We start from the raw sequence: 14138 nt of genomic DNA on the forward strand, positions 1-14138 counted from the left end.
TCAGACGGCGGCGGTGACCTCGAACGGTCAACTCGACTCTAGCATTTTTCGCTCAGCGTCCTGGAAGGTTCTCGATCCTTCCTCTTTCGATCACCCGGGCTCGAGGGTGTGCGAGTGTCGGAGTGATGACGCTCCCGGTCGGCTTCCGAAGAAGGCGCGGACCGAGGCTTCGCTTTCTCAAACACCTCCATCATTTTGACCCTGAATGATTCCCACTCTTCGGGAGACGAATGTTTCGTGGGGCATTTCATCCTTTTCGGAGACTCGTCTGACGACGAGGTGGAGGGAGACCTGTGGCGTCGTTTCTTCGATTTTTTTGACGAAGACTAGCGTTGGGAATCGCTTCGGGACCTGGATCGATGCCTTTCGCGTCGAGGAGATTTCTCCTCACGGGATCTCGACTCGACGCTAGAGGCTTTACGATCGGTTTTGCGACCTACCTGTAGCTTTCCTCTCCTTTCTCGCAAGGCCTTTCCCGTCATCGCCCGACACTTCGTACAGGCCTCCATGTCGTGGCCTTCTCCGAGGCACCACAAACACTCTCGGTGCGGGTCCGTGATCAACATTTTTGAACCCCACGACTTGCACTTTTAGAAACCCGATTTGGGGGCATGGTCGGCGTTGATGACGAGGACATATTTCGGTATATTTATTCACAGAACTCGAGGCGCGCCGAATCTCCGAAGCAACGTATACTGCGGAAAAACAGAACTGAGGCCAACGGGCGCTGCGCATGCTTCTTATATACCCGATATTGTCACCCTCGACGGAGGCCTTTGAGGGACCATAGACTCGACGAAATCGACGCACGGCGCCCTCTGACAAAAAATTTTCCGAAGAGCAGCAAAGCTGGATGGAATACATATCTAAGATGAGGAATATGTTGGAGGACACAATCCACTCGAAGCGTACCCGCGGGGAGAATTGTAACCGTAGTCAAAACACATTTCGCACATTGAATAAAAACCAAGGAAAAGGGGATAAAAATCATAGGCAATACTTTTGTCGAGGCACTTGAATCAGAGGACGTATTCTAAGAGACAGATAAAGTCAATAGGCCTGCGCCAGTGTCAAATGGAGCAGGGCTCTGTTGTCGAGGATCACACGATTAGAACAGTTTGAGATTAACATTGCCATGAGTACTTGGATATTGTCAAAGGGAGGCAAAAGTTATAAGAGGGAAGGAGGAAAGGACGAGCCTTCGGCAAGGAAAAGGGTTCACCCCGATTCCTCAAGGTCGGACGGAGAGAAAGACCAAATAGACACAGAACCTTATTCGAATGAACAAAGCTGGTGCCACGTCAGTTGTTCCTGGTAGTTCCTGCAGACTCACGGTTCCTGAAGCTTCAGTCGTGGGGACAAGAAGGACGACGTCTGGAGCGATCTGCATTACCCAGGGATGAGGCCAGCAGCAACAAAGTAACGGTGAATAAAAGGTGTGCTCCTTTAAAACAGGAGAGGGCTCTTCTGATGGCTATCAGGACCACTACAGCTTTGTGTAGCGATTTCGACCCAGAGGAGGATTCTCTGGCTGTAGAAGGTGAGCTGGTTGATCCCACCAAGCTCAAGGGAAGAAGATTACAGACTGGATCTTCTCTGTCGTTAAAGGGTAGACAGCTCAGGACTGCAGCAGGGCTTCACTGGGGCTCGGGAGTTGGAGCAGCCATCTTCTTCTCTGCTTCTCTTCGGTTCTTGTTGTTCCAGTGGCGACTGACTTCCAGCCCAAGAGTCCTGCCTTTTATGCCAAAATCACCCATTCACACAGCCTGGCTGTCAATCACACAGCAGGGGGATTGTCCAGCCCAGACAACCACCCCAGCCAATGGACACAAAGTGCGATTTGGGTCTCCAAGGAGACCCTGTGCAGGGGATTACTAAACCCCTCCCTCACATTTAGCCCACCTAGACACCAAGATGCCAAAGGAGGGCTTCTTTGCAGAAGCCCGCCAAAGGACGGCGAACAAAGAAGGCAAACCTGGATTACAATAGCCTAAACCAGTATCACGTTTATACACTATAATTGCGGTAGAAAAGTTATGGTAGATACCACTGCCACCAGCCAAGTCTTAGTGCTAAGGGAGCAAAACAAGGCTCCAGGAGGGACAGACAAAAAGGGATTATAGTTAACCCTTTCCAATAATCCATGTAAGATGGGGTGTACTGGGTCTGTAGGTTAAATGACTACATAAAGTAAATGGTAACATTTCCTGTTTCTGGGGGACAGTAGTCAGCCCCAGAGACATGGAGTCAGTGGGAAGTCTTCGAGACAACCCTGTGTCACTGCACTGAAGGTGCTGTGTAACGCACACAAAAAGTTGGGCTCATCGAGTGGTGTGGCTCCAGAGCCCAAGATCACACAAAAAGTAGAAATACACATGGCAAAACACATGTAAGAGTGGGAAAAAGGTTCACACTCTTACTAGGTGGAAAAAATAAACCCCAGAAATCCAGCAAAGCTACTGAGGGACTCATTAGGTAAGGGAAATTAGCCATAAAGATGCATTCTCCCTAACAAAGAGCTCCCTCCACCTAGCTAGCCTGTTCTTCAGGGCACGTGGAGTCAGCGCATCGCACGCAGAACAACCTTCCCAGCCGTGGTCAGGGCCAAGGCAGCGGAGGCAAAGGGAGTGGGCGTCGGACGTGGGGATAAGACCCCCGCAATCTGGACACCTGCTGAAGTCGACATGCCCCTGGGGCATGCGCCACTTTGAAATAGCCGATTTAGAAACAGGGTCCCCTTCTCTACCCGCTGCCACTGAAACAAAAAACTGTTTTTCTTTATTTTTAGTGGTCTTATTTTTTTCCAGAAAACAGATCACTGTTCTCCCTACATCAAATGTGTGGAGGCTGCTTTCTGCCATTTTGTGGGGTTCTGGAAAAAAAAGTGGGTAGTTCTATTGATTTGTTCACATGGAACTTTGAAATATATTTGGGTGCAGATCGTGGGTGGGTGCGCAGGGCCACCTTATCCTTGTGAATCATGACAAATGGGTCTTGAACTGAAAGGGCTTGAAGGTCACCAACTCTCCTTATTGATGTGACTGCCACCAAGAAGGAAGTCTTGTAAGTAGGTGTTTTAAGGCTTGCCTTATGCATAGGTTCCAAGGGAGGCCCCATTAGTCTATTAAGTACAACGTTCAGGTCCCATCCGGGAGCTGGGTTGGCGATAAGGGGATGAAGTCTTTTAACCCCCTCCATAAAAGCCTTGATTACTGGAATTTTCCACCACAAAACCTTCTTTTGGGACGTGGTGTGAGCTAAAAGTGCAGTTTAGTGGGCTATCAAGGAATCCAAAACCAGGCCTGAATCTAATAGTGCGTCAGGTACAAGACAATGTGTGTTGGTGAGCATTCAATAGGATTGATGCTCTTGCCATTACACCAGATGACAAAGCGTTTCCATTTGCTGGAGTAGCAATGTCTGGTATTAGGCTTTCGTGCTTCTGAAAGTATGTCCATGCATCTTTGAGGGAGTTGGAGGTGTCCAAACTGTGACCTCAGGAACCAGGCTGCTAAATTGAGAGTTTGCGGGCACGGATGAAGTGTTCCCCTCCCATGACTTGGGACAGCATGTTGTACGGGCATGGCAGCTTCCTCGCAGGGGCAAACAGACATTGCCATAAAATGAGAGAACCAAGGTTGGCGGGCCCACATCAGGGCCACCAGAATCATTGTGACCGGTTCCCGGTGCATCTTGAGCACTATCTTGTTGAGTAGGGGAGTCAGGGGGTGGGGGGTAAGCTTAGACACATTTCCCTGACCATGTTTTTCCAGAGTCTGTTCCCCTTGGAGCGGTTCTGCAGGTACCTGGGAGGCATAATCTGGGCATTGTGCTTTCTTCAGGGTTGCGAACAAGTCTATCTCTGGGAAGCCCCAGTCTGCGAAGACGTTGAGAACAATACCTTTGTGAAATCGCCACTCGTACTCTACGGGTAGTGGGAAGTCTCTGCTGAACACGTCCGCCAGAAGATTGAGTTCCCCTGGAACGTGTTGTGACAGGAGGAACATCTTGTGTTTGAGAGCCCATTTCTATAGGTTCCAAGACAGTTTGGATAGCCATGTAGAGTGAGTGCCCCCTTGCTTGTTCAGGTAATACATGGCTGTGGTACTGTCCATGAGGACTAGGACTGTAAAGCCTTCAGGGCCTTCAACACTGCTAGCAGTTCTAGCAGGTTTATGTGGTTGGGTGCTACTGATGGGGACCAAATGCAGTGCGCCGTCTGATGAAGGCAGTGAGCTCGTCAGAGATACGTCCGTGGTGAGAGTGGCTTTTACTGCGGGGGTGGTGAAGGTTTTCCCTTGCAAGAGGCTTTCACTTGACCAACACTGCAGAGAGAGAACGAGGGCTGCAGAGACAACCACTAGATCGTCCCATTGTCTGCTGGCCTGACACCATTGGCTCAAGAGCCACTCTTGCATGGGCGCATGCGCAGACGTGCGTGTGGGACTAGATAAATGCAGGAGGCCACCATCCCAAACAGTCGCATGGCTTTGTGTACGGTCGCCTCGCGACTGGCTACATAGTGAGGGATCTGGAAGTGAATTAGAGCCCCCAGAAAATGCTCGACTTTGCTGGGGTCTGGCTGGACCTTTTTCCTCGCTGATCGAGAACCCAAGATTGAAGAGGATATCTACCGTCTTCTGGGTATTTGATAGACATGTTCCATACGAATCCCCAGTTATTAACCAGTTGTTGAGGTAAGGATAGACTGGAATGGACCGCCTGCGCAGGTGAGCAGCTACTACCGCCAGTACCTTTGTAAACACCCTTTGGGCTGAGACAATGCCGAAGGGAAGGATAGTGCTTGTCCTCCATCATGAACCTTAGGTACTTTCTGTGCGCTGCCAACATTGAAATATGAAAGTATGCATCTTTCATATCCAATGTTGCCATGTAATCCCCCTGTGTCAACAGTGGGATTACTTCCTGTAATGTTGTCATTCTGAACTTTTGTGGCTTGACAAAATTGTTCGCTGGATGCAAGTCTAACACAGGGCACATGGTGAGATCCTTTGCGGGTGCAAGGAAGTACACTGAATAAATACCCTTGTTTACCTGATGAATGGGGGCGACTTCTATGGTGCCCATTTCCTGAAGGATCTGCACCTCTTGCAGCAGGATTTGCAGCTTTGCTGTAATAGGCATCTGCTCTTTGGTGGATGGTATCGAGGTGGCCTGTGGAACTCGATGCAATAACTGTGGGTGACTGTCTTGAGCACCCACTGATCTGAAGTGATCCCCTCCCATGCTTGAAGGAATGATGACAAACGTCCCCGACCGGGGAGGCATGGGAGGGGACCCCGACTGGTGAATAATTTTGAAGCCTCTTGGGGTTGAGTTTCTGCCTCTACCTTTGCCTCTTCGTTGCCTCTTCGTTGTCCTCTCTGCTGGTATTGGGTGCTGCCAGCTGAGCCTGGTCTACACCACCATGGGGCACCTCCTCTGCCATACTGACCCTGTGGAGATCGGGAAAAAGACTGGCCCCAAAAGGAACAGCGAGAGTTTGCCCCTCCCTGTTGTTGAAAAGGTTTGGCTGTGATTTGATTGAGAGATTTAAGAGTTTCATGCTCTTTTTTGCTGTTTCCAAGAGGCCGTCCACAGCCTTACCGAACAAATGTGTTTCTTCCACATGTTTGTTTATTAAAGAGGCCAGAGTCTCTGGCTTAAACCCAGAGGTTTTTTTTTTGCCAGGCGTGCCTTTATAAAAAAGTACCCTGAGCCAGAGTACGCCCCACCGTCTCAGCAGCGTCTAGCGTACTTTTAAAGGATGTTGTGGGTAACCTGTCTTCCCTCAGACGACCGCCAGCAGGCATGATCTCACGGGTTCATGGAACTCTTGGAGGCCCTCCTGAAGCAGGTTCCACTGCACATCACTATAACTCGCAATAAGAGTAGTATTTGCAATTCTTGTAGAATATGCTGCCGAAATGGTGATACGTTTGCCAAAGGAATACGGTTTTTAGCGATCTTTGTCGGGGGCACCTCTGCAGTAGACAGTGGCACTCCAGCCCTTTTCAAGGTGGTGGTAACAACCAGGGAGTCTGATGTGGCATGCCCCTGGATGTACAACGAGCCAGACAGAGAGGGGCAGAACAGTTTCTCAAACCGAGGGTTTGCCAGTCACTGTTGAGGCGAGGAGGAAGGATCCAGACCAAGGGCGTTTGGGTCAGGAGTCGGAGTGGGGGAGAGCCAAGGAGCTTCCTCTGCCGGCTGATCTTGACCTCAATCTGGGCACTGGTCAGTTTTTTCCTGCCCAAAAGGATTGTCCTCATGACCATAAGTATCCCTGTAAGTCTCTTCTGGTTCTGAAAACTCAAATGCTTCTTCTTGGTGAGTTTGAGTTTGGCTTGAAAGCTTCTGGACCTTTGGTAAAATAGGGCTGGAATCTTCCCCCTTCGGTCTCTTGGAAGTAATAAACTTTGAAGAAAAGTCTACAAATTGTGACAGTTTGTCCATGTAGGTCCATGTAGGTCTCAAAGCTCACTCTGGTCCACAGGGATGAACCAGAGGGATCTGGAGAGGATGGGGGAGGGGGGTCTCTCGGAGGGAAAGGTTCCCTAGAAGGACAGGACTTATCAGATAAAGCCATAGAGAGGGTCTGGGGCCCCTCAAAAGACTCCTCTAGACGAGAGGGGGTGCTTTTTTGTTGTTCTGCCACCGAGACAATAGCTGCGAGACTCTCGCTTAGCTTTGATGGCTGTGAGAGGGATTTTGGCGTGCCTACAGGTGTCATTGCGGTTACCGGCTCTGCCAAAAGCTTTGGGGCTGACATGCTCTTAGACGGTGTGTTGGCACTCGTGTGCTTTCTGGAAGAGATGGCCTTGTTAGAGGAAGGCCCGGCGCATGCCGAGTAGATGGATGCGGGGAGGGCGCTGAATCGTAAGGTTCGGCAATTGCCGTCTGACGCTTCTTCGACACATCCGTCGAGGGAGCTCGGGGGGGTTGTATGCTTATCCTTGGGTGGTGCGTGTGTGCCCCTGTCACTGGGGTGTGATCTCCCCATAGCAGTTCCGGCGGCCTGCCTGTCGGGGACGGGCACCTGGGAACCGGACGATTCAGCCGAAAGGTCTATGGCCTCCACATCAGAGCCATGGCTGCTGCTGGAATCCTCGTCACTTGAGGCGACGGCGCCGACGGGGGAACAACTCTCGGCCTGCATCGCATAGGCCGCCAACCTTTTTGTCTGCCTACCATTTAAAGTCTTAGGACGAAAGAGTTTGCAGGACTTACAGGATCGCTTGTTGTGGACACGAGGTAAGCACCTATTGCACTTGCGATGGGTGTCCTTCCAGGGGTATTTTCCGTTGCAAGACAGACAAAACTTAAATGGAGTCCTCTCCATAGCAGAGGTGAAAGGCGGTAGCCAGACCAGAAAGGGAAAGAGGGGAAAAGGAAAAGCATTCTCAGAGAATCAGCCCCCGGTCCCACTATCCCTACTGTTTAGACCTGCCCGAAGCCAGGCAGTCTAGTAGCCGAAAGCAGTGGATATTTTTGGCGTAGGGGTCCATGAAGTACCCTTCGAAGTGGAAAGTCGAAGACTATACGACCATTGGTCGAGTGACAAAGAAGCATCAATATTTGCAATATATCTCTTTCGAGCTTCACATAAGGCGACCAACTAGTTGGGCAGAAAAAAAAAACTGAGCGACCTCGACGCGTGAGGGATTTTGGGTAGACTACACGTCACTTTATGGATAGTGTTACAGTAACGTCCATGTTGACATCCCCATTCGATCTTCGAAAGAAAGATGCAATACTCTGCGATTACGAATAATGTCGGACTATATGCACAGCATGTGATTCTAAGCAGATTAACAAGCATCAAAAATACAGTTCCTTTCACACACCTCACGGGGTAAAATTCAGACTTTCGAAAACGCCAGATTCTTCGATATGATATGGCATTCATAACGCACCTATACACAAGAGTATGAAGGCGCGACACTTTGCTCCTCACAAGCGCAACCATTCTGATTTTTGGCCCCTCTCTTTATTTCATGCACTTGTATTCCCTTTCGTCTTTCATCTTCAGGTGATTCCCGCACCCTTTTGTCATGCACACTTGCACCTTCTGCTTTACGTTCCCTGCCTCTTGCACATTTCCTTCTTTACTTTCGTGCATCCGTGCACCTGTGTTTTCCTTATTGTGCCTCTTGCACAATTCCTTCTTTACTTTTATTTCTTTATCTGATTGTTTTGGGGTTTTGCTCCCACTTAGTTTTCAACAAGTAGCTCCCCTTCTGTTGCTCGCATTCAACAACTTGCTTTTTTTAAACAACTTCTTAATTAATAACATGGATACTTTCATTGTCCTGTTAAGACACTTTCGAGAACACCCTTGTCTAGGCGCGACCACTTTGATACTATGTTTCAGTAGTTCATTGTTCGCATTCCATTTCAACAGAATATCAGGGTTTTCCTTCCCCTAGTTTATAGGCAATTCTGGAATGCCTTTTAACTTGTCTTTTCACAACATGTACCACAATGCCCCTCTTCCGTTGGGTCAAGGTTTTGTTTCAAGATTATACTGTAAAGAGCTTTGGATTAAAGCGCTATATAAACTCAAACAGTTTCCTTGGATTTTAGCTTTTGCTTCGATATTCATACGGCTTTCCAAATGTTCAACAGTCCATAAAATGTCTCACTATTCACACGTTTTAGTTTCAGCTCTTCAATTTGCTTCGGGGTTCGCCAAAGTATTCAGCTCACTTTTCATTCTGTTCAATTTCAAATTGTACGATACTCAGAAAGCATTATTTCCTTTTAGAATTAACAGGCGATCAATGCCTGTCTTGAACAATTAAATTGTATCCTTATATAAGTTGAAAACTCCACTCCTGATACACTGTATTCACATATTTTTTAAAACATCACTGAAAGTTTTCACTTGCGGTTAATACAAGACAAGGGTTTTCAACCTATAGCACTTCCTGGCTCCCTTTTCAGCCTTTCTCCTTATCGCGCCTAATGCTTACAGCTCTTCTGGGGTTTCACATCTGCCCCTCCTTTGTCTTTTCCATGCCATGGGAGAACAAGCACGTGTTTGCAGGGGGACGGAAGATTCTTCACTCAGCTTCCTTCTTTCTGTCAGCCTCACGACCTTGGAGCTCCTGCTCTGATTCCAGACCCTCCATGACCACCTACTTCTGTAGTCCTCCATGGTCGCAGCCTCCATGGGACAACACTCTCCGACATCGCCTCTTTGCTTCTCTCCAGCTCTGTGCTTCTCCTTCTGAACGGCATCTCCTAACTGCCAGTCTTTTTACACCTGAGACAGGTTGATTGCCGGCAGGTGAGAGTCCCTTTCTTTTCCCTGCCTGACAACAAATAATGTGACATGCCTGACTTTGAAAATGGCGTCTCTCTGAGGCCCTCTTCCTCGTTCCAGTACCAAAGTGGTTTTTAATATTGGGCTGAGAGAATTTACAATAGCCTACAAAGGCTTGGGAAATGTTCTGTTCACAGGAAAAGGAAAATGGGGGATACTGTCTCTGTACCAGTAGATGTTACATGTGGGAAAATGAGGGAAGATGTTTTAGGTTTTAGCGCAACCTAAAGAGGTGGTGGGAGGGGTATTGGCAGATTGCTACAACAAAGGGGATACCGTGTTTCATCCCTGGATACCCCAATCCTAACCCCCAAGGAGCCTCTACCCAGGTGATCGTCCCCAGCTTGTCCACCCCCAGGTTCTGGATCCAACAGTGATGGCCGTCCCCTGGTCATCTGAGAAGATCATTCAGGGGTAACAGGATTGAGAATGCCCTCTAGTTTCTCGTAGGCCCCATATTGAAACCGAGGCCACGAGTAAGAGGACATCTGTGTGGCAAGAGTTGAGCATCCGGCAGCACAGAGCCATCTAGTAACTGATGGCAAAGATGTAATGTGCTACAGATGCCCAGGGTGGGAACGATCAGGACGATCAGGCAATGTTATGCTATGTTATTAGGCATTTGTATAGCAACTTTTACCATTGGTATGATTTCAAAGCGCTGTCGGTTGAACATCCTCGGGGACCAGAGTCTAAGTTAGTGGAGAGAGTAATGTAGTAAAACGTGCTGGTGCACTCGGTATGTGTGCAGCCAGTGCGGAATAAGTGGTGTGCAGCTGCATACTAGTGCTATGCGCGGTGCAGTGGTTGTGTGAGTTAAGTAGAATGTGTGCAGCAAGACCAACTGACTTGGGTATCTGCATTACGGCACAGTTTGTGAATGAGATGTGTGCAGCTAGGCCGATTTCGAGGGGTATAGCTTTGTTCTAAAGACTGTTGAGGTGTACTAGTATGTGTGCAGCTAGGCCAAATAAATCGAGGGGTATAGCTGCATTCTACGGTTTATTGGTGCAAAGGGAAGAGTAAGCAAAATGTTGAGTGTGCTTTGGGCTTTTAGGCCTAGGTCCTCCCCGTGTCTTATTGGGTCAAATTGCTTTGGCGAAGAATGACTGGTGGTGACAGACATATGTCCCAACTCATGTCGTTATTGGGTAGATGCTAGAGAAGTCCTCGTTTGGTAGTTCTGCTAAATAGATCCCGATAGGTAGTTCTGCTAAATACATTCCCAAATGGTTGGGGTTTAGCAAAGATTAAGTGCTAGACGGTCCTCGGTATATAGATGTGCTCAGGGATTTCCAGATGTGTAGGTTTGGACTGATAGATCAATGATCAAGTTCACAAGTGCCATTAGTGCTTGGGTTGGTAGTACTGCTAGATAGATTCTAGGGATGTAACGGTATACCGTTAAAGATACCGTGAACCACTTAATTGAACAATAATAACTGTCACATTGTTTATACCGGTATACCGTTTATACCATTAAGTGTGCTTTTCAATCTGATTTGGAAAGGCTGCAGTAAGCAAGTGCTGCAGAGTCTTGGTCTTGAAAGTAGTTTCAGTTGAAGCAGTTTTTAATGCCATTCCATAAACCACACGTGCCTGACATAAAATCAATATATTAGCAATAGGAAGAATAAATACAGTGCCAAGAAGGAAAAGGGTTTACTTTGGGATGGCAGCTTTGGGGTTCATATATTTATAATGGATATGGTTTGCTAAACATATGACAATGGGGGATTTCCCTGGTTCCATCATTGAATTTACATATAATAAGTCACACTGCAAAATTCACTCATCTCTGCGGGTAGCCCCTGCTGCCATACCAAAGGGAAACATGTCCGTGATTGCTGAACACCTTTTGGCCCGCAAGAGTGTGTGAGTGTGTGAGTGTGTGAGTGTGTGAGTGTGTGAGTGTGTGAGTGTGTGAGAGAGAGAGAGAGAGAGAGAGAGAGAGAGAGAGAGAGAGAGAGAGAGAGAGAGAGAGAGAGAGAGAGAGAGAGAGAGAGAGAGAGAGAGAGAGAGAGAGAGAGAATGCGCACAAGCGTATACTACCATCAGCCTCCATTGATCGGTGGCATGCAGATTATCAAGATGGCAACATGTTCATCTTCACCAGTAGCCAGTGGGGGAGCTAAAAGCCTAAATGACCACTTAAGAAAAGCTATTCAGTTTGCTTTTCCAGTCGCAGCAGGGCTCCCTTCCCCCAGCACCCCCTCCTCTCCACACATGCGTTTGCTGGAAGCAAGGGGTGGCATTTCAGTGGAAAGTATGTTGAAAAGCCCAATTCTGGCCCTGGGTGTCTGGTTTTGTTTGTGATGATGAATCTGACAATGTATGACCTTTTAGAAAATATTTGTTAAGATTAGTTAACCACCTGCTATACCGCGATAACCATGATATACCGTCATTTGGCAAGAAGGTTATCGTACCGTCATAAAACTAATACCGTGACACCCCTAACAGATTCCCGGTAGGTAGTTCTGCTAAACAAATTCCCAGATATGTGAGATTACCAAAATAAGTGCTCGATGGCCCCTGGGGAATCTAGCTCTGCTCATGGATTTCCAGAGGAGTAGGATTAGAAGGCATGGGCAGTTCTTGGACTGATAGCTTAGTGTCAATTGCATGGCATTGATCAAACTCATAGGTCCTGTTAGTGCTTGGGTCGTGAGTCTAGGAATATGGTTCCAGATTACTGGAGGCAGGAGAGATCCAGTAGACCAAGGACGGAGAAAGCTGGGAGTGGTGCGCCTTGGGAAGAGTTGAAGATGTAGTGAAAGCAGTTTCACTGGAGTGTTTACTGCGAGAAGGTCAGACAGGAGTGTTCCTCAAGGTATTGTGGGGAAGGTATCGTTCGAGTCCGTGGCAGTATTTTTGTATGATGGCCACATTACAGCAGGCTGGAAGTATGCCAGGAGACCGAGATTAAAGAGAGGATCACAAGTGGCTGGAGCAGGATCCCAATATTCCGAGGTGCAAAGAGACGAATCGGGGCACAATATGTGCTGCCAGAGGGCAGCACGGGTAGGAGCTCAATATAGAGTGGAAGAGATGGACAGTGCATGCTCTGGTTGAGCTTTCAGGACACGAGAGGCAAGCCATCGTCAGGGAAGGTGGAGGACATGGGGGAATTGAGCACTGTGGAGAAGGGCAGTTTCTGCGTGCAGTACCCAACTGAAAGTGGTCCCCAGTGCGATTAAGGATGCCGTGGCCACCGCCACCCTGTGTGTAGGTACCAACAGATGGAGAGCGGCCACTCACCGGCGTTCCCCACAGACGACACCTCAGAAATGTTGGGACAGAAGACTGCATAGTCAAACTGGCAGGGCTGAAAGAAAGAAGCACATTTATAGTAGAAGACGAAGGGTGCAGCAAAAATATACACAAATAGAATAGTGGTAAAAAAAGGACAAATGACCATTACAAATATGTGAAACCTTTGATAAGAGTGCCCTCTTGTGGCCGCTAGTAGAGCACATGCACGCTGGCCGCCGAAAAAAAAAAAGGTTTCCACAAGAATCCTTGGGAGCACAGCCCTGCCTCCACCCTCCAGCTTAATTACACCTGTACCGAAGGAGCTTTTGGGCTCACACCGTCCCCCTACCACCTTCTGCAGAGAAACAAGGAAAAGGACCCGCTGTTGCTGCTTACATTGAAGGCACAATGGCAACCTATCCTCCAGTGCACAGAAGCTGGGGACCAGGTCATTGGCCTCCTGTCACGGTGCAGTTATATCCACCCTACAGCACTACCCAAAGCTCAGGATCCTTAGAGCCCACATAAATGAGCATTGCCCTAACAGTGCAAATTCCAAGGCACCCTAAAATACAGGCCAGTAGCCTCATAGCCCACCAAGCAACACCACTTCTGCTCTCGTACCTACCTGCAGCAGTTTCAGGAGGGCTCCAGTATCGCGCTCCCCTGTGGCGTTGAACAGCAGCACACGGACAACTGACCCCCTAAGAGAAGGGTAGAGATGAGCGAAGAAAGGGATCAATCACCAAGGAAACTCAAAGCCCTACCACTCTCCAGACCCCTTGCCCCACAACCAGACCACAAACCACACCACCAAAGGCCACCGCCTGCTAAACCGGCAACCAGCGCAACGAGCCAGCCAAGGTATTACTCTACCTCACCACAACCCTTAACCCATTCTAAAACCCAAACAACACAGTCCATACCTGCCCAAACTATGGGTTTAGGAGACTTCTGAGTTTTAAAGCTCTTCTCCAGGTCTCCAGTATTTTGCACTGAATGTTACAACTGTCCCTGAAAATCCAGTGGACTCGTTGTCAAGTTATAGAATATAAACAATGCACGTCTGAGATGCTGCCTGGGCGTGTTGGCTGAGTGCGGAAAATTGTGTATAAAGTTAAAGTGAAGTCTGGCAAGGAAGAAAACAAATGTATCATTTATCAAGTTTTCCTGTTTCTATTGCAATTGCAAGCAATTTTTCATGTTTTTTGGTAGTCTTTTTTTGTTGCAATATATGAGCATGGCCGGTGGGCAGAGCTTTGAGTCGTGGACATGGCTCGGGTGACTTCATTCTCTGGGTTTTTGTTTCTCTAATGTAGGCAGGTATGCAACTGACCCGCACTACACCAAGCCCCAGGATGTTGCCACATGGCTCCAATGGTGCCTGGACCTACTGGCCTTGAACCCTGCCAGGGGCACGGTCATATAATTAAAGTAATTAAATAACTGAAATGATATGTGGCATTTATAACGCGCCTGTACACAAGTGCTTCTTGGCGTGATGCGAGAAGGAGGGGGCAACAAAAGGAGGACAAAATAACAATCTTACTAGGCC

The 14138-nt window shown here is 48.3% G+C and overlaps 1 protein-coding gene across 5 annotated transcripts in view; it reads right to left on the reverse strand.

The window, feature by feature from the left end:
- FPGS (folylpolyglutamate synthase) overlaps positions 1-14138 on the reverse strand; it is a 669976-nt gene that overhangs the window by 19170 nt on the left and 636668 nt on the right. For all 5 annotated transcript variants that reach the window (XM_069609126.1, XM_069609123.1, XM_069609125.1 and 2 more), the window contains 2 exons: positions 13212-13287; positions 12590-12656 (listed from right to left, as the gene is read on the reverse strand). In XM_069609126.1, coding sequence (XP_069465227.1) covers positions 12590-12656; positions 13212-13287 — 143 coding nt within the window. The remainder of the gene's footprint in view (positions 1-12589; positions 12657-13211; positions 13288-14138) is intronic.

This window comes from Ambystoma mexicanum, chromosome 8 (assembly GCF_040938575.1).
Source record: "Ambystoma mexicanum isolate Mex_15411 chromosome 8, UKY_AmexF1_1, whole genome shotgun sequence".
In the NCBI taxonomy this organism is placed as follows: Eukaryota; Metazoa; Chordata; class Amphibia; order Caudata; family Ambystomatidae; genus Ambystoma; species Ambystoma mexicanum.